The 18,865-nt window shown below is 45.3% G+C and overlaps 1 protein-coding gene across 2 annotated transcripts; it reads left to right on the plus strand.

Annotated features, from left to right (window-relative positions):
* Nucleotides 1–4,288: 4,288 nt before the first annotated feature.
* setd1ba (SET domain containing 1B, histone lysine methyltransferase a) lies at nucleotides 4,289–18,326 on the plus strand. 2 transcript variants are annotated; one of them, XM_085279520.1, is made up of 19 exons: nucleotides 4,289–5,141; nucleotides 5,400–5,551; nucleotides 5,800–5,898; nucleotides 6,189–6,459; nucleotides 7,345–7,466; nucleotides 7,854–8,942; nucleotides 10,584–11,303; nucleotides 11,881–12,054; nucleotides 12,143–12,236; nucleotides 12,328–12,536; nucleotides 12,632–12,713; nucleotides 12,809–13,153; nucleotides 13,291–13,422; nucleotides 14,038–14,576; nucleotides 14,836–15,003; nucleotides 15,089–15,214; nucleotides 15,331–15,450; nucleotides 15,791–15,928; nucleotides 16,035–18,326. In XM_085279520.1, exons 1-19 carry the CDS (start codon nucleotides 5,081–5,083, stop codon nucleotides 16,206–16,208), a joined length of 4,815 nt encoding a protein of 1,604 aa, XP_085135646.1. In that variant the 5' UTR covers nucleotides 4,289–5,080; the 3' UTR covers nucleotides 16,209–18,326. The 2 variants fall into 2 exon arrangements, with proteins under 2 accessions (XP_085135646.1, XP_085135645.1); XM_085279519.1 differs by having other exon boundaries at nucleotides 13,291–14,576.
* Nucleotides 18,327–18,865: the final 539 nt, after the last annotated feature.

Below are 18,865 nucleotides of genomic sequence, written 5' to 3' on the forward strand. Positions count from 1 at the left end.
TTTTATAATGTGATGAATCTTTTCAAGGGCGTGAGGATTTTTTTTAAAGTTTATTTTTGTATTTTCCAGTGTTTTGGGTGTATTTTCTTGTCACAAGGGTGAGTGTTACAAACTAGAGCTAAACACTGACGTGGCTAGATATTAAAAGACAAACACAGCAGAAAGTGTGAGAAAGCAGGTTTGGGAACGTGTTTCATTCGGCAGTGTAGATGATTGGTTATCAGTGACTGTGGGTGTCGGGAGAGAGCAGATCACAGGGAACAACCATATATGATCACAAAACGCCAAACACTTAAACATGCTGACGTGGACTAAAAAGTCAAATTAAACCCAGGGATGTTTAATGATATGTTTAGCTGGATCATGGAAGTGCTGAAAATGTGAACAACCTGTCCCTTTAAGAGAAAAGGCTGACACCCTTCCTCCATTTCAAAAATTCTATTCTTAAAATGTGAATAAATTGGCACAAGATAAACGTGTTTCTACTCAAAATTCCTCCAGTAATCTCACCCCACAGCATGTGAAACATGCCATATATTGTGTCATCACAGCTAAGGCACAGTTTTAAGGATGGGCCCAAAAATTCAACAAAATCTCCTTTTAGTTTCCATAAAAAGAAAACAATAAAATTAATGCATAGTCTATTTATTTCATCATCTCACAAACACACACACAGCCAAGAGGTAATAAAACTTGCAATGAGAGTATGTTACAGATCATTATGTGGAATAGTACAGCAATACACTACATATGCAAATATTTAAGAGCTAAGAAGAAGAAATCTGGCTTTTTTTCCCCCTTTACAGTACCAATCAATCTCTGCACGGGGAAGAGGGGGAAAAAATCCTTGAAAAAGCCAACTGTGCCCATAAATAATGAAAAACACGACTCCGAGGAATGTTTGATTTGATTCAGTCCGTCGGGATTTAAAGCTGAAAGTACAAAAAGCCATAAAAAATAGACACAGCAGTGTACCTGTCAGTTTTGTACAGTATTTAGCGCAATAAATTTTAAAAGAAATATGTTGAATAAGTTACATTTTTTAAAGTGCTTGATTGACTTACAAGGTGTAACTGGCAGTATAACATATGGCTTAAAAGGATATTAAATTGTCCTTACATATCCACACGCATACAGCCCATTTTCATCAGTTAATAAAGAAAGAACAATTGTCAAAATATTATCACTCCGAAGAGAAAGAGACAGCTGTCCTGCAGGGGAAAAAGGCCAGTCTTCTCTGTGTGGAATATTCCAGACTGTCAGCGGCAGCGCTGAACGGGCACAACCCACTCGGGAAGCTTTTTTTTTTTTTTTTTAACAACAGAAAAAAGAAAAAGAAAAGGCCTATAAGTAACCAAATGGGTGTCGATTTAATCGCAAATCCATCTCTAAAGTAATGTCACATTTTCACTTTTATGTTGTTTGTTTTAAACATATCCATAAAACCCTCTACATGCCGTAACCGTGGGCTGGCTGTGAGCAAGGACAAGCTTAACATAGAGAGAGGGGGGGAGGGTATTGAAGCCCTGTGACCTGAATGCGCGCGCCCGGCAGCTTAGGGCCGGCAGTTGATAACAAGAAAAACAGGCCTCTGACACGCACACTGACACATAGAGAAAGACTGCACCATTTAACTAAAGAGGTGTATCTAGAGACCCCCCGCGGCCCCTTCCATTTTACGTACGTGAATAAAGACCCTCCCCTTCTGTATATTTAACTCCTTCACCGAAAAAAAGAGGTTCATGTCATGTTTGTCTAATCTGGTAAAGCAGCCGTTGATCCGCTGGACTTTGAAGCGAGAGATCACGCGCACGCTGCGTGCTATTTTCGCCTAGATACCAAACAACAGAGCTGTCGCTGCAGTGGATTCTTCGTGACCTTATATGGCAACGGTGTGTAGGAGGGGGAGGGGGTTCCAACGAATGCGCTCGAGCTCTCGGCGCGAGTCAGCCTAGCAACCGACCGCCTGACTACGCCGGTTTTATGAAAGTTTCCTTCCTCACACGCAGTTGTCGTCTTTTCTTCTCTTTTTATATTCGTGTAAAAGCAGCCACCATTTTGGATTAAATAAATAAAAAATAAATCACCCCCCAGTGGCGCTTATTGTGGTTACTTCCAGTTGAAATTACCCTCGGATTAAAAAAAAAAAAAAAAAAAAAAACGCTCTCCTGAGCCTCACCCAGTTATGGCGCAGCAGCTTTTTCACGGCACAGTGCTCTCCTTTGTCTGTAAAGAAGCCATTTTGAGACAGAGAACAGCAGAGAAAACCACAGAACAAGTGTTGCCTACATACCACTAAAAAGGTCTCTGTTTGGAGAGGGGGAAGAAGCAGTTTAAAAAACACAAGATTTCTTCCCATAAGATTCTTTTTTGGTGGCTCGTTTAAGACTTGGATTACATGTTTTGAATACTGCCTGTAAGTTTGCAATATCATTAAAAATGTGGGTTACAGTTACTCATTTTTCCCTTTTTTAAACAATTACGCTGACGTCGTTTTGTATCAACTGCTTCTTTGATGTCTGCTCTCTTATGAGACTATTTAATGTAGACACATAAAGCTGGCAAATTGAGTGAAATAGCTCAAAAATCCATTACCTGTCCAAAACATTATCCTTGCAGTTTTAAGTGAAGTGTAGATCAGCTAGAAATGTCGAAAAAAAGCAAGAGAGGCTATTATCGACTGCAATCCTGTCTTCAGGGAGAGAGAAGAGATGGTTTTGCATATTGCCCACACAGATGATGCTTGAAGATGCATATTCGCTGGCTGAGAGAGGCAAAGCTACCACTGATCAAAAAAAAAAGTTATCAAAAGAGCTCTATCTTTTCGTGCTAATGGATTCCTTCCTTTTCAGGAGACGCATTCCCACCCCTTATTAATGCCATTATTAGAGGATCCGAAGATGGAGCTGAAAACATTCCTCCTGCCCCTGCGTTTAGGCCTGTTAACTGCTGAGGTAAATATTTTCAGCCTGAAAGTTTTCCCTCCATCTCTTTAATCTGAGGTTGTGTTTTTAAAAGGAAAAAAAATCGCTGTAGAAGCTGGAAAAAAAATTAAATAATTAAAAATGGTGGTGGTGATGGGGGACTTCCTAAGTGGGCTTCTTTCTAAATTTAAATTATGCCCTTGAAGTAAGGTCAAGTCGACAATTGCACATTTGGCTTTCTTAGTTGGACAGCACAAACCTAGTCGATTCAAGCTGTCTCCACAGTTGCAGTACAGGACACAACAGGAGACACCAGGGTGTTTAAAGCGTTGCTGTTGTGAGAGGAAAAGTGGGAGACGTTGTTAATCAGAGCAAATGGATTATCAGTCAACAAACTATTTAACAAGCGGCCATTAGGTCTCCGTGGCCTGCTTTCAGTCATTTGAGGAGCACTGATGTTACAAACCCTGCACCTTTAGCCTTGTATGTTTTAATGTCAGCATGCCAGTGGACATATTTTTTTAAACAATAAAGCTGCAGCATTTTTATGTGATCACATAGCTCAAGTAGACAAAAGTGACAGACATACTTTTAATAACATTAACTGCATGCCTCACATTTTACATTAATTTGTTAAATTTAAAAATAAATTATGATAAAAGACTTGAACTTACTCATTGCAACTCATATCCTACAAGGCCATAAGTGCAATGCCAGCAAGCTGCCATTGCACATTTTGTCACTTTGTGTTTTTCCCCCACCCCAACCTCTATCATTTTAAACATCTCCAAAAGCATAAAGCTGTTTATTCACAACACTTTTGGTTTCTTTTCACTTAAGAAATATAAATACTGTTATATGGGTGTGCCATGACCTAGTTAAGACAAAGATGGATTCCAAGGCAGAGGAAAAAAGGCTCAAAATGTCACGGGGTAATTGCATCCAGCACATTCTCTTCCTTCTTCTCAATCCTTTAAAAGGAGCAATCATAGTTTTATCATAGTCCGTGAGAGATGAGGAAATCAAATGTAAGATCCCTTTGGAACAAAGGAAACCCATATAGGCCATTGAGTCCTGTTTAAGGAAAATGGCTGCCGAGAGCGCTCAGCCCCCTCTCTCTGCTCTCTGTTGAAGGACTCCTGAGCCGTGCCTCTAATAGCAGACGGCTCCTCTGCTGCTGCGCTCTGATTGGCTCGTTGAGCTACCGCTGTTAACCAGCCAATTGCCCGAGCACTGCAAACAGCACCAGGCAATGTCAAACAAAACCCAGTTAGTCCGATTGCAACGCACCTCCACTGAAATAATTTACAAACTAAGAGAAGCACAGTCAGGTTTAGTATTATATAAATAAAAGCGCCACCGTTTAAAAAAAAAATGCTAGCATAACATTAATAATTTTTAAAAAGAGGACAAATGGGGAACATAGGCGACGGATTGGCACTAGTCTGTTGCTGTAACCAAACAAACCGCCGCGTTCCAACGGTTATATAGCCGGGTAGCGAAATCGAGCTGCCAGACATGCGAGTGTTCGTATTAAAATTCCAATTCCCGTGTTTGACATTTTTTATATTAGCCGCCATCACCTATTGCCGTGTCGCCGTAATGACTCTTTTACCCTAACATATCAACCGACATGTCCTGAATGTACAAACGCCCGCAAGACCGCACAGAAAAGCTCGCCACCAAAGCAGTTTTATTAGCCCTTTAGTGGCAGTTAAGAAGATATTACCCCCTGTGTCTGTCTTGTGTTTGCCAGTTAGGTAAATACAGCCGGTAGATTCAACACTATGTCGTTTAGAGGATTTGTGAGACACTAAACTATCGCCAGACCTCATTTAGTCGCGGATATAAATGGGAGCGTTTCTGCGTGGCCTGCCTAAAAACACGTTTATTTTATTGTTAGGCTAATGCAGCGTTAAATAAGCTGCGGCCATGGAGGCAAGTTTGTAACGAAAGTGCCGTTGGAGGTGGGCAAGCCTAGCGGTGTATTGTGGGAGAGACAAGCAGCTACAGACCAGAGGCACACAATATGTGTTGGCTCTCGCCGAAAAGGAGGCAGTATTCTTTAAGCTAAATCATGTAATGTAAGCGGCGAAAGGAAAGCGATTTCGTCTTTTCATCAATTACAAAGAGAACAACACCCGATCGGACGAACCATGTCCAAGCCAGGGGAGAGGAACAGATTGAACGAAGACCATGGCAGAAAGCAGAGTTCAAGTAAGCTTGTTCTTTTTTCCTCTTTCTCCAGCCCTCCTAATGCCTGTTTTCCGTAAGTGGGATATACACTAGATCCCATTTTTCGCTCTCGCTTGGGGTTACCCCCGCCACCGAAGTCATGCATCTGTAACGTTTGGCTGTTTTAAAGTGTTGGAAGGGGTGGAAAGGGGGGAGGTTTTGCTGGTAGGAGAACCGTGCTTAGCGCTTGGCTCCCGATAACGTTAGCTCTCCTCTCCTTGTCGCTGCCTGTCGTTTCAGGTTTGGCGAACGGCATGGACAGTCATCCCGTCTGCGGCTCAGCGGAGAAGCGGAGTCACCACTGGAGAAGTTACAAGTTGATAATCGACCCGGCGCTTAAGAAGGGATCTCACAAACTGTATCGCTACGATGGACAGACTTTCAGCATGCCCGTAAGTGCCGCATTTGACGCGGCGGAGCGGCTACAATAGTAACCGAGTAGCCGACCTCCATGATAGGTTACAATGTGGCTGTGCTGGCCGTGGGTTTGTCACGGGCACGTTCAGCATCTTGAACACGGTGCCCGGAGGTGTTCGTGTTGATTCACCGACGCAGGACAACTTTGCAACAAGTTAGTAGCGTGTGGAGCTGTGAATGGATAACGGCATTGTGTGTGTGTCTCCCCCCTCTTCTCCCACAGAACCCCGGGATACCACCGGTGGACATCGTCCGAGACCCCAGGATCGGTCGTCTGTGGACTAAGTACAAAGAGACGGACCTGCCGGTGCCAAAATTTAAGGTATCCACTCTGGCTTGAAGATCGATGCCACACTTTTCCTTGCGGATACGGGGTGCTGTCAAAAGTTGCAGACACACCCCCCTCTCACTCATCTCCGGGATGCGAAGTGAAAATGTGCCTGTCGGTGACCAAAATAATACGCTCTGCTCTGATGCATGTCTGCTTTTACGGACTCGACCGAGTGCATCAACGCGATCTTTGAAACTTCTCCTAGCAGTTGTTATCTCAGCTGTCAGAAATGACCCTCCACACACGCGGTGCAACATTAACTCCTGTCATTCTTCTTCCAGATCGATGAGTGTTACATCGGCCCCGTGCCTCCAAAGGAGGTGACTTTCGCCAGGCTCAACGACAATATCAGGGAAGGATTTCTTACCGACATGTGCAAAAAATTCGGAGAAATCGAGGAGGTCGAGATCCTGTACAATCCGAAGAACAAAAAGCACCTGGGGATAGCCAAAGTTGTTTTCGAGAGCGTGAAAGCCGCCAAAGTGGCCGTGCAGTCGCTTCACAACACGTCTGTTATGGGAAACATCATCCACGTGGAGCTGGACCCGAAAGGTAAACAAGAGCTTAAGTTTGCTTAAAAAAAATCAGAATCATATGTGTTATAAGAGTCGGGAGCACAGAAATATGACAAGCCGAGTGTTACCTTTAGAGTGACAGCGTTCACGTGTGCATATTTACGTGCGTTGCCTGGTTACGTGGATAATTGAATTCATTCATTGAATATAAGCCTGCTCCCACAAGTCCAGAGCTGACGGTGCTGTGCACTCCCACTGTGCATAATTTCAGACCTGCAAACAAACACAAGCCAATCTGTCCGAGTCCTCTGTACTTTAAATTGTTTGCATTTAACTTAAAACTAAGAAAAGAAGTTAGTTTTTCTGTTGTTAACACTGTTTGAATTCCAAGTCCATGCATGTTCTGTCTTGTTATTTTTTTTACTGATGCAAAACTGCAGCTTGAACGCATCGTAACATACCACTTTAGCAGTTTTGCTTATTATTTAATGTTATAAATACTGGCAAATATTTTGATTCACAGCTTGCACTGTTTTCATTGTCCGTAGTAATGTCTTTATGTTAAAGTATTACCCCAAATTGATGGATTTTTTTTCCCTAAGTGTGATTGATGTCTTTTTAAGAAGTGCAGTTAGGGTTTGCTTTTTTGATCAATATGCTAAAGGAATGCATGCTTTTTTAAATTAAAATATGCTGATCAGTGGTATTTATCCCAGAACATAATGATGCTTTTGCAGATACAAATAATAATGCATCATATTAGTTTGCAAACCCCCCTCCATAAGCACAAGTTGTTGCTTTAAAATGTTTAGCTTGGAGTTCAGCTACTGGAGAATAATCACTGTCACTTAAATGATGCCCGATGAAGTCTGTTGGCTTTGTAAACCTGGCATCAGACCCAGACATGTTTACTGTTCTGCAGGTGAGAATCGCCTGAGGTACTTCCAGCTCCTGATGAATGGCAGCTACACTCCACGCACGCTGCCTGTTGGTGGAGAGGAGGCCAGAGAAGTTTCCCCTCGAAGCCTGGCAGAAGCCTTACTGGTAAAAAAACAAAAAGAAATAAAGCTTAGGTTGTGCAGTTAAGAGTAAAATAGTAATTCAGTAGTAGTTTTGTGCTAGTTTGTTGAAGGTCAATTTGGAGGAACTGTTGCACACTCTTGTGTAGATGCTTTATTGTGCTTTGTAGAAATGGTTCAAGATACACCTGAGCAGGAACTTAACTGAAAGTCAGGCAAACCTGTGGCTTTGTATCTTGAGATGTCCTCACACTGCTGTGCCACCAGCTTGCTATTTTGATTTTAAAAAATCTTACTTGCTTTAGTTGTTTGAGAAACTGATTTAAAGAATCTTCTCGAACCTAAAGATGTTCTCAAGAAAATGCCCAAATTAGAATTCGCCTCTAACAATTTCATATTTGTGTCCTCTAAGGCTTGCGAGCCCATCCGCAGGTTATCAGAGAGCAGCGTGTCTGCTGGGGGAGGAACATTGCCGCCCAGCAGTTCCTCCACCCCCCTGACCCTGGAGACCGGCTACTCCAGCCTAAGACAGGATACGCCACAATCCCAGGGAACCCCTCATACCCCGCGTCAGGCTGGTACGCCTTTCTCTCAGGACTCTAGTTATTCCAGTCGGCAGTCCACGCCTGCCTACCAATCTAGCCGTCCTGAGAGCTCCGGAGGTTACAAATCTCGCCGACACGAGAGTAAATTTCAGGATGCGTACAACCGGAGACCGGAGAGGCCTCAGTATCGCAGCAACATGTATCGAAGTACGCCTGAGCAGCCTCCTTTCAAACAGCACCAGCTCACACCACCTGAACCTCCACCTTCCACCACTTCTTTCAACTACACAGCGCCTCCCCCCGCTACACCCAACTTCAAGTCCGCCTTCTCACCCTACCAGCCCCCTTTGCCCCCTGCGTTCCCTCCAACAGAGCCAGCTTTCCATCACCCAGCCCAAAGGGAGGGTGAATACCTCCGACCGCCAGAGCCGCCCCTGACGGCTGCTGTTGACTTTTTGCCCGCCAAGGAGCGACCAGAGACTCCTCCAATCCCGGAGCCTCCGCCACCAGAGCCCGCTCCTCATCCAACCACCCCTCCTCCTCAAACACCAGAGCACTGCCCTTCACCCGGTTCCCCCATTCTGGATCCAGAGAGGAACAGCCTGGATTCTCGCATTGAGATGCTGCTCAAGGAGAAAAGGACAAAACTGCTGCCGTTCCTGGACGAGCGGGACTCGGACAACGAGGTGCGAATGGAGGGAAGTCCGATTTCCTCCTCGTCCTCGCAGCTATCCCCGATCCCTCCTTACACAGGTGGCTCTCAAGGTGGTCAGCAAAATTCCCGTCCCTCCAGCACAGGTTTGGAGGACATCAGCCCCACGCCACTGCCGGACTCGGAAGATGAAGAGCCAATTCCCGGGACTGCCTCACTGATCAAGAGAATCAGCTCTCCTGTCCACGAGAAAGAGAAAGAAGGATCTTTTGGAGGCCACTCTCCCGCTGAGAAAATGGACACGGTAAAGCAAATATTTATTTTCTTAATTCCCTGATATTTGTGTCCAAATAGCGCCATATTTACCTCCATGCTTGTCACATTTGACAAGAAACGGCGCACAGGTGCTGCTTCAATTACCTCTCATTAATGGCACTGATTAAGTTGATGGAAGCGCGGTGCTGATGTTTACGCACAGCTGTGAATGACAGTTACACAGAGGACGCAGGAAGTCGGGTCTAGTTTCAGTGTGCGGCGGTAGTAGTAAACCTTCCCTTTTGTTTCATTCTTTTTCTTCTTCTGCTTTGTAAAGGAAATTCCGGTTTCACAGCAAACCGTGCTTTAAAAAAAAAATAGGGGCCATACCAAAAAGGTGTTTGCTCCTCCAGTTTACCACTGGCATTTTTCTTTCTTTATTTTTCTGCAAATGAAAAATGAAGAATAAAGCACCTGTAACCTTCTGAGGAAGCGTGTTTGTTTGCCTCATGTGCGCACACGCACTCCTTGTCAGGCGCAGATAAAAGAGTTGCAGCAAGTTATGAATGAAAAAGCTTTCGGTGCAGCCTTACAAATGCCTTCGCATTCATGGGAAGACAAACCACCTCTCTTTGTTTTAAAGTCGCAGTAGCACCGTCTGGCCTGTCAGGTTGCGTTTCAACACAGCGTGCTGCGAGGAAGAATAACAGCCTCTCTGCTGTTGGGGAATTGAACACTCTTGTTTCCTCTTTCTAACACTCGCAGCACACGCTCACATGGACGAAAAGCACGGTTTGGCTGTTGGCCCCTTTCAGCACGCCACATTTCCTGGTTTAGCTGAGCCTGACAGTCAGGATTGGCCGAGGCGTCTCTGTTCTCATATTTCAAGTTATCGCAAAGCAAACAGTACAAACAGGTCATTTGGGTAACAACGCCACTCCCATGCTGAGCTTTCCCTGCTCGGTTTCATTTCTGCAGCAGCTGAGACTTATGAAATAAAACAGAACAGATGAGAGTTCAGTGCTCAGATGTTTTTCAGAGTATTGCATTTGTGTTTTGCACTGCGGCGCTTTAGTTCGGTGCCTAAGCAAACATCTCGGTTTGGTAACACGCTGATCGAAGACTCGGGTCGGCTGTGTTTGACTGTGACTGAACTTTGAACTCAGACCAGGTGTAGAATCATTTAGTGCTCTTATTTTGAAGGTGCTGTGAGTCCAAGATAATATTTGGTACAGTCTGAAGTTTTCCTGTAGCACATCAGTGAGGGCAATAAAAGAGAGTTGGCACTGAATGCCTACTGAGATTTGTAGGGTTTCCTTTTTTAAATGTTGACAAATGTAACATTACAAAACCAGTGTTTTTGTTGTTGTTGTTTGTTCATTTGTTTTGTTTTTTAAAGTGGTGTATCCCAAGAAATCATCCCTTTACTATCATTATGTTTTATTCAAACATCTCAAACATTTCCACACAATGCCCAGCGCTGTTTATATTTAAGGGGCTGCCACATTTCTCAAGTCGAGGTATATTCATTTTGCTTTGGTTTGTTTTTTTTGTTTTTTTTTAGTCTGATAGTTTGACCTCATTTTAAGGTCTTCATAAGAAAATAACATTTACTCAGGTGTCAGGTGAAAAAGGGCAGGTGATTGCACAGATTTGTTCAGTCCTGACAGGCTGTCCTGTCTCCACACAGGGTCAACAGTCATCGGGAGAGGATATGGAAATCTCAGACGATGAGATGCCCGGGACTCCGATCACAAGCGGAGAGTGTGGCAAAGGCATCGTCGTGAACTCTGCCGTGTCCCCGATGCAGACCATGGCCATGCATCCTTCCAGCTACCACCCCCTGTCCCACCAAGCCGGCTTTGCCATCGCGCATCACCCCCTGGCCCCTCACCTGGCCGCCCATACCGGAGTGCCTCACCCCATGCTGCCGCCCATGGGTCCCTACCCTCCGATGCCGGTGGTGCCTATGGATCTGATGAGCTGCTTCCGGTGGGAGCAGTGGAGCACGATTCCGATGTCCTTCCAGATGCAGCAGCAGATGCTGAGTCGCATGGCTCAGACCAGAGGGCCCTATCCCTATCCACATTTTATGGACAATGGCGCTTCCGGACCTTTCGGGGGACCCTATGCACCTCTTTCCATGGGTGCTACACCTGCAGGCAGCACAGGGGCACCTGGACAACAATGGCAGCATCCCAGTTTACCAAAGTTCAACCCCACCGTTCCTCCTCCTGGATATGAGACTAAAAAAGAAGATCCCCACAAGGCCACTGTTGATGGCGTGCTCCTGGTCATTGTCAAAGAGCTGAAGGCCATCATGAAGCGCGACCTGAACCGCAAAATGGTGGAGGTTGTGGCTTTTAGGGCCTTCGATGACTGGTGGGATAAGAAGGAACGTTCTGCTAAGGTAAGCTATCAAGAGCTCCAGCGGGAAAATCTGCATGTACTGACTGCTTATTGTACTAGTTTTGAATTACGATCAGTTAAATAGTGAAATAAAATTAGATCCATAGGATATGAATTAATTCTACGTACCAGAGGACACAGACTGCAGTGACATTAATGTTGGATCACGTGATGCGTTTCAAGATTATTAAGGAGAGTAATAAAAAGGCACGTTTGCAGCTGATTTTCCTGTTTGTGGTCCGGCGTGCTTACACAACGAGGAGATTTGCATTAATACGAGATATTATTTTGACAAGCGTCATAATGAATTCATCTGATGTGGTAATGAATTGTTATGAATGCAAGAACAGCTGAAGAGGTCACGCGTTTCATCTTGTAAATTAATTATTTTTTTGTTGTTTAAAATCACTTAATTCATTTGCATTTTTGTGCCTGATTGGATAAAACAAACAGAGGATGAAGAAGTAATTTAAAATCCCTTTTCTTTGATCACTGAGGAAATCTGACTGAGCTACTTTTTGCTGTTCGTGGTAATGAGAAACACAGGGTTTCATTTAGTTGACGTCTTTCTTTCCAAGGCATCTTTGACTCCAGTAAAGGGCGCAGAAGGGAAAGAAGAAGAGAGACCTAAACCCAAAGAGACGATTGGGTCAAGTCTCCTTGAGAACTGGAACAAGGGTGAGGGGCTGGGCTACGAGGGTATGGGCCTAGGAATCGGGTTGCGAGGGGCCATCCGCTTACCCTCCTTCAAGGTATCATGATTTCTAAATTTTATTTACTGAACTGTAGAAGGAAGCATCATATGCACCAGGTGTTTAAAATGGTGCATGTCGTGCTCAGGTCAAACGGAAGGACCCTCCTGAGGCCGCAGCTGCAGGCGACAACAAACGAGCCCGACCCTCCACGCCTGTGGACGACGAACTGGAGGACGAAGGTAACCCTCCACCGTTTACACTCTCACTCGGTCCTCCATGCGTGCAGTTCTCTTTCAAAACCCAATTTATCTTTTGGTAATTTTCTGTCAGACCGGGAACGAGACCCAGCTGAGCTCCCCTCAGATGATTCCAAACTGGATGGCGACGGCACGTCGGCAAAGAGACGCCACTCTCGACCGCTTGAGCTGGACAGTGAGGGAGAGGAGGAGGTGGACACCTCAGGGAAGGAAGAGTCGCTGTCTGACAGGGAGGAAGAACCTGTTAAAATGGAGGTTGCGGAGAGGCTGTCGCTTGGCAAAGTAAGTCGCCTCCAAAATGAAAGGGGGGGGAAAAAGCAGCAAGTGTACAGAAATTTTGTGTGTATCATAAACCTTTTCGTTCTGATTTCTTCCAGGAGAGTGGTGATGAGGAGGGCGAAGGTGAAGATGAGGGAGACTTATCCAGTGAAAGCTCCTCTTCAGATTCGTCTGATGATGGTACTTCAGATATTTGACAGAAACAGCTGGTTGGCTTTATTTATTTTAATGCGTTTCCAGTAGTTATTCATTTGTTTTTGCCTCTTTTCTTACAGAAGCTGAGAGTTCGTCTTCTTCCAAGGCCAGCTCAGACTCCTCGTCAGAAAGCTCTGACTCCTCTGGCTACGGGTTAAGCTCGGAAGAGGAAGACGACGATGAGGAAGAAAGGGAGGCAGCAGAAGATGCGGAGGTTGACGGCAAAGATGCCGCGACCTCCTCATCTACTTCATCCTCTACATCTTCATCTTCGGAGGACGAGGAGGAAGAAACAGAAGCTAAGCCTCCGAGCTCTCCTGCAGTACCGCTCCCAGAGGTCAAGGAGGAGCAGATACGCAGACCTCCTAGTCCTGAGGAGCCGTCAGCAGAGGACCTGAAGCCACCGTCACCTCAACACATCCCTGGTAAATGTTTGCTCCCATTTCTGTAGTCTAGCGTGCATCACTTCAACAAAAAGCATTTCTAATTTTTAAAATGATGCTGTCAGAGGTTAAATGAAAATTAGAGAAGGGGGAAAAAAAAACTGTTTCTTGTCTTTCAGTCCAAGAGCGAGACATCAGTGACAGCCACATTCCTGCAGTGAAGTCTGAACATCAGGAGATTGTAGCAAATCTTCGGCCACCCACTCCCACAGGCGTCCTGTTTGACAGTGACCAGGAGACAAAAGCAAAAGGTAAAGCAGAGCCTGAAGATGTAGCCAGCACCCCTGGTCGATTAGCTTCCTCCCAATTAGATTCAAGCATGGGTCTCCCCAAATCGGCCTCCGCATCTGTAATGCACCTCCCTCTCCCTCCTCACCCGGCAATAGAAGGCCGATCCCTTCTCCATCCGCCTCCAGGCCCCCTGCCCGACTTCCCTCAGCGGCCCCGGCTCCCAACAGATGAGGATATCCCCCGCACGCCTGGCAGGGACCTCATGGAGCGTGCCCGAAGTCTGGGTAAATCCCAGAGCACCGACACAGTGCCCAACACACCAGGCAGTGATGCTCCGCTCACGGGCAGCAGTCTGTTGCTTAGTTCCCCTCACATCCCTGGTAGTCCTTTCTCCTACCCTGCTCAGTCCCCTGTCCTTAGCGCTGGAGTGCCCCGTACTCCAGGAAGGGACTTAACATTCGCCCCTGTCTTCCCTGACCCTGCAGCAATTAATAGGAAAGTGTCCTTGGAGAGCTTGGATGATAGACCAGTTTTTAAGGAGCCGCACATCAGCGCTGTGCCAGGCCAGGTCCTGGCAGCCGGCACAGAGCACTCAGTCAGCATCCCTGAAGATCTACCTACTGGTCTCTCTCTAGATGTCCCTGTGCCGTCCGATGTCACGCCGTTGAAGAAGAAACCTGGACGACCCAGAAGCAAAAAGCTGCCAGCGGCTTCTGCGGCTGAGGAGTCTTTGGAGCTCTCATCCGAGTCCATCCATCTGCCTGATGAAGCACATCTCGAAGCTCTCTCTGTACAGACGATCTGTGCACAGTCCCCCAAGCACTCGAGCCTGGACTTCCGGGAAGGAGAAGTGGAGCCTCAGACGGTGTTACCTGATGAAGACAACTTCCTGACCTACAAAGACGAGGCACCCAGTGTGGTCTCAAAGCCGCCACGAAGGGCGCGGCGGCCCTGGGATGAGATCCTGCTGGGAAGCCTGTCTCCTGTCACCACGCCTCCACGGCCATACTTCACCCGACGCTCTGATTTTGAGGAGATGACCATCCTGTATGACATCTGGAACGAAGGCATAGACGAGGAGGACATACGGCTTCTGCAGATCACCTACGACAAGATGCTCCAGCAGGACAACGGTAACGACTGGCTCAACGACACGCTCTGGGTCAACCATCCTCATATCCTTTCATTCTCAAAAGTCGATGCTCAAGTCTCTAATTTATATCACAGAGAGAAACAACATAAAAGTTCTTATTAAAGGTTTTTTTCTTTCTTTTTTTGTAAATGAAATTGTATTGCACTGTATTTTGAACAGCAGCACCCTCTGGTGGTGAAAAAGAGGAAGTTGGCAAATTTTGAGTCAGGGTTCAAGGATTTTTCTGGCTTTCTGGAATAATTTTCAAGGTGTTTTTAGTCCCTTCCTTGACTTCCCTGCACCTACCAGCATCCCTGGAGTGAAGAAAAAGAGGCGAGATGACGGAATGAGGGATCATGCGACGGGCTGCGCGCGAAGCGAGGGATACTACAAGATCGACAAGAAGGACAAGATCAAGTACCTTCAGAGCACGCGGCTGCAGTCGGAGGAGCCGCCGGTTGACACACAGGTGGGCAGGACGTGTGGATTGTGATGGTGTGTGTAACAAAAACTTGCTGTGGGTGAACACGTTTAGCTTCTCTCTGTCTCTGCAGGGCATGAGTATTCCTGCGCAGGTCCACGCCTCAACCAGAGCTGGCTCGGAGCGGCGTTCGGAGCAGCGGCGCTTGCTGTCCTCTTTTGCGTGTGACAGCGACCTGCTCAAGTTCAACCAGCTGAAGGTAAATATTATGCAGGAGAACCTGTGCAGAGGTTGCCTTACTCTACAGTTTTTACCAGCAGACACTTTAAAATGTTATCAAACTTCCTGTGACACCCAAGTGTTTGTCTGTTTCAGTTCCGTAAGAAGAAGATCAGATTCTGCAAATCACACATCCACGATTGGGGTCTGTTCGCCATGGAGCCCATCGCTGCTGATGAAATGGTGATCGAATATGTGGGACAGAACATCAGACAGGTGAGAGGCAGACAGCTGGTTTGTGTAATGTGGGTTTTCTTTCTGCATGTATGTAAACAGTTTTTTGTTTTTAACCTACTTTTATGTGACTCACATGTGTCTGATTAACCTACAGTATAGAAATAGTGCATCATGAGGAATTTCAGTACCACTGAAAGTAACCTTTCCTCAGGTTAGTCCAGGTAACCAACAATTGTGACTTGACAGAAGCCAAAGGGTTAGGTTGTTAAGCTCTTCACCAGTGGTTCTAAGGAGTGAAGCTGTTAATATGTTCACGGGGTGTCAGCAGATATCTGCAGTATTAACATACCATCTAATGATTGACGTTCTTGTCTGGCAGGTGATCGCGGACATGAGGGAGAAACGCTATGAAGAAGAGGGCATCGGCAGCAGCTACATGTTCCGTGTCGACCACGACACCATCATAGACGCCACGAAGTGTGGCAACTTTGCTCGTTTCATCAATCACAGCTGCAATGTAAGGCAACATCTGCATGGGGAAAAAGGTTTAGCAGCATGAATATAAAAAAGAAAATTTGTTCTTATGCCCTTCTTTTTTCCCCCCCCTCTCCTCCCTCTTGCAGCCTAACTGTTATGCGAAGGTCATCACTGTGGAGTCTCAAAAGAAGATCGTGATCTACTCCAGGCAGCCAATCAACGTTAACGAGGAGATCACGTACGACTACAAGTTCCCCATCGAGGACGAGAAGATCCCCTGTTTGTGTGGGGCAGAGAACTGTCGGGGAACGCTGAATTAACGTCAAGTCGAGGTCAGAAAGAAAGGTCTCCCCCAGCTTCTCTCTAAGCTCGCCCCAAACTCGGCGCAAACTCCGTGCTTGAAATCTCGGATCAGGAGGAACTGAAGAAGGAACGCTTGTTTGGGAGTGAGGAGAAGAAAACCGGCAAGTCACCCGGACAGAGTTCAGCTACCTGTCTGGCCCTCTTCACATATTTAACTCTAGATTGTTTACGAATTATGGTGCTCTTAACATACAAATTAAAAAAAAAAAAATGAAGAAGAAGAAAACTTCTAGTTTTTTATGTGCAAACACTTGACTTGCGGGTGCAGCGTTTCCTCCCCTCCTCTCAACATCGGACAGTATTTCAGCGTGGCTGCTTCTACGCCTGGCTCGTACAAGTTTTACACCTTTTGTTTTTTTCTTCTTCCTTTTTTCTCATTTGTCTCATAAGCTTTACCCACGCCACACGTGGTACATAGAAACAACACAGACTCTCATGTTCAGCTGCTCACTAACACTGTTAAGACGCACAAGCCCACCAGGTAAACGCCACCCTCTTCCCCACTTGTGGGAAGAGAGGCGGATGGCAGACGGTGACGTTTCCACGCGGGTGGTTTTCCTGGACGTGAATCAAACTAATGAAACAAAAGGAAAAAAAATCAAGCTTACCATTGCAAAATCTGGAATATCCAACCATCTCCTGCTCTCACCAGCCAGCGACGGATCATGCTGCTTCCTCTTAGTTTATGCAAAAAAATGCTAATTAAGATGTTCAAACTTTGTATTGATGATATTCCAGTGTTTTGCGGTTTCGTTTAGGTTCTCTTCTTACTTCAAAGACACTATATTCGTGTGTGAATGTGTTCGTTATCGTGTCCGGATAGAGCGCGAGACTGTGAGTGCACTGACACACCCCCCCCCCCCTTCCGTGGGTCGCAGCATGGAAAAAGCCAACCAATCATGCAGAGCAAGAAAGACTAAAGATTAATCAAGTCCTGTCTACTTCCAGAGCAAGTGAAGGTACAAGTTTTCAGCTGTGGAGAGAGTAGTTAGTTCTTATTTTAAGTGCCATATGAATGCGTTACTGTCTTTGTTTAACCCGAGGAATCCAGAGATGCGTTAACATGGATGTGCACAGAAATGCTTCCTGTTTTTGGCTGATGGAGGATTTTTCTTTTCCTTTTTCTATCTGGGTTCACCGTCTCGTGTTTGTGTGCTCACAGATTTCTGTCCTCGTTATACTACCAGTGTTTAATGTTCCCCGCAAGGCAGAAGAGAGCCGATTCTTTCTTTATAAACTCATCGCAATGAAAAAGACAAACTTGTGAATGCACTCGGGGCTCGCACTTATGCGTCCGCCCCCCCCCCCCCCCCCCCCCCTTCACCCACTCAGTCCTCCCGCTAAGACCAAGTCTAACATTTTGCTTTTCATTCAGTTAAATTGAAAATGGAGATTTTTTTTTTCCACCAGTGATGTTCATATTGTAAATGATGACTTGTACAGAAGATCTAATGCTTTTTTTATATACATCTTCACAACTTTTAAAATGCATCTTTCTCTCTCTCTTTGTTTTTCACAAAAGACTGAGTATTTAAAAAGACAAACAAACGTATTTTCAGGGATCTGTAAAAGAAATCTGATGGTTTAAAAGGTTGTTTATTTAAAGAAAAAAAAAAAGGTCCACTGTGTACAGGACGAGTCTCCACCTCCCTTTAGAAAGATTGTTTCTTGTAGAAACGTCTTCATTTTTCTGCCCATTTGCTTTGTAATCCTAATATGTGTAAATAGTGTAACTGTGAATACTATATAAATAAATATATATATATATATAAATATATATATATTTTTGTTCCCTGGGATTTGCTACATAAACACAGCTCAGACATCTATCAGAATTAGATGAGCTGGTAGCAGGAAATTCAGCTTGTGTCAAGCTTTGGGGTTTTTGTTTTTTTTTTTAATTTTCTGTTGTAAATTCTATGAAAAGTTTGCGGTGTGGAGAAAAGAAAGGTGCAGAATCGGCATGAGAAGAGGACTGATGTGTCAGCCTGTTTCTCCTGTCTATTTATTATACAACAAATGTATGAAAAAGGAAGAAAAAATGGAAATAAAGCATTTTTGCATACATCCATAAACGCTGGTGGTTTGTTATTCCTGAGGCTGCACGATGTGAGATAGAAATACGACTGATGGAATGAAGATCGTCCTGCTGATGCAGGCGGCAGCTGATCAATCAGCTGCCGCATCAATCATGCGACTCAGTGCAGGTTTCATAATACTACAGGTGGGGGGATTCTGCTTACGCTCATCATGCGCTCCACTGCTACTGTCGAGCCACTTTCAACTCCCAAATTCTTGAATGCTCCTATGAATGTATTACTGACGATTTGAACAATATTCACATTTTCAAACTCCGATGGACTGATGACCTCCCAGGCTGTACCACATAACCCTGAATTTGCTGGATCATTGGATGGATGGATTGCAGAGAGGAGCCAAATTGTTTATGGGAGAGGTTTGTTAAATTTCACGTGACCATAGGTGATTCAACCTGACTCTAAAACAATTCAAATTAAAACTGTCAACATGCTGACTTTCTCTCTCGCTATATACACAAACATGAACGCAAAGAGACTTTTAGTCCAAACCAGGTCTTGCGTCAGTTCACTGAGGG

Source organism: Mchenga conophoros, linkage group LG7 (assembly GCF_057382185.1).
Source record: "Mchenga conophoros isolate Kocher_MC1m ecotype Shallow Benthic linkage group LG7, M_conophoros_male_GT1.1, whole genome shotgun sequence".
Taxonomy (NCBI): domain Eukaryota; kingdom Metazoa; phylum Chordata; class Actinopteri; order Cichliformes; family Cichlidae; genus Mchenga; species Mchenga conophoros.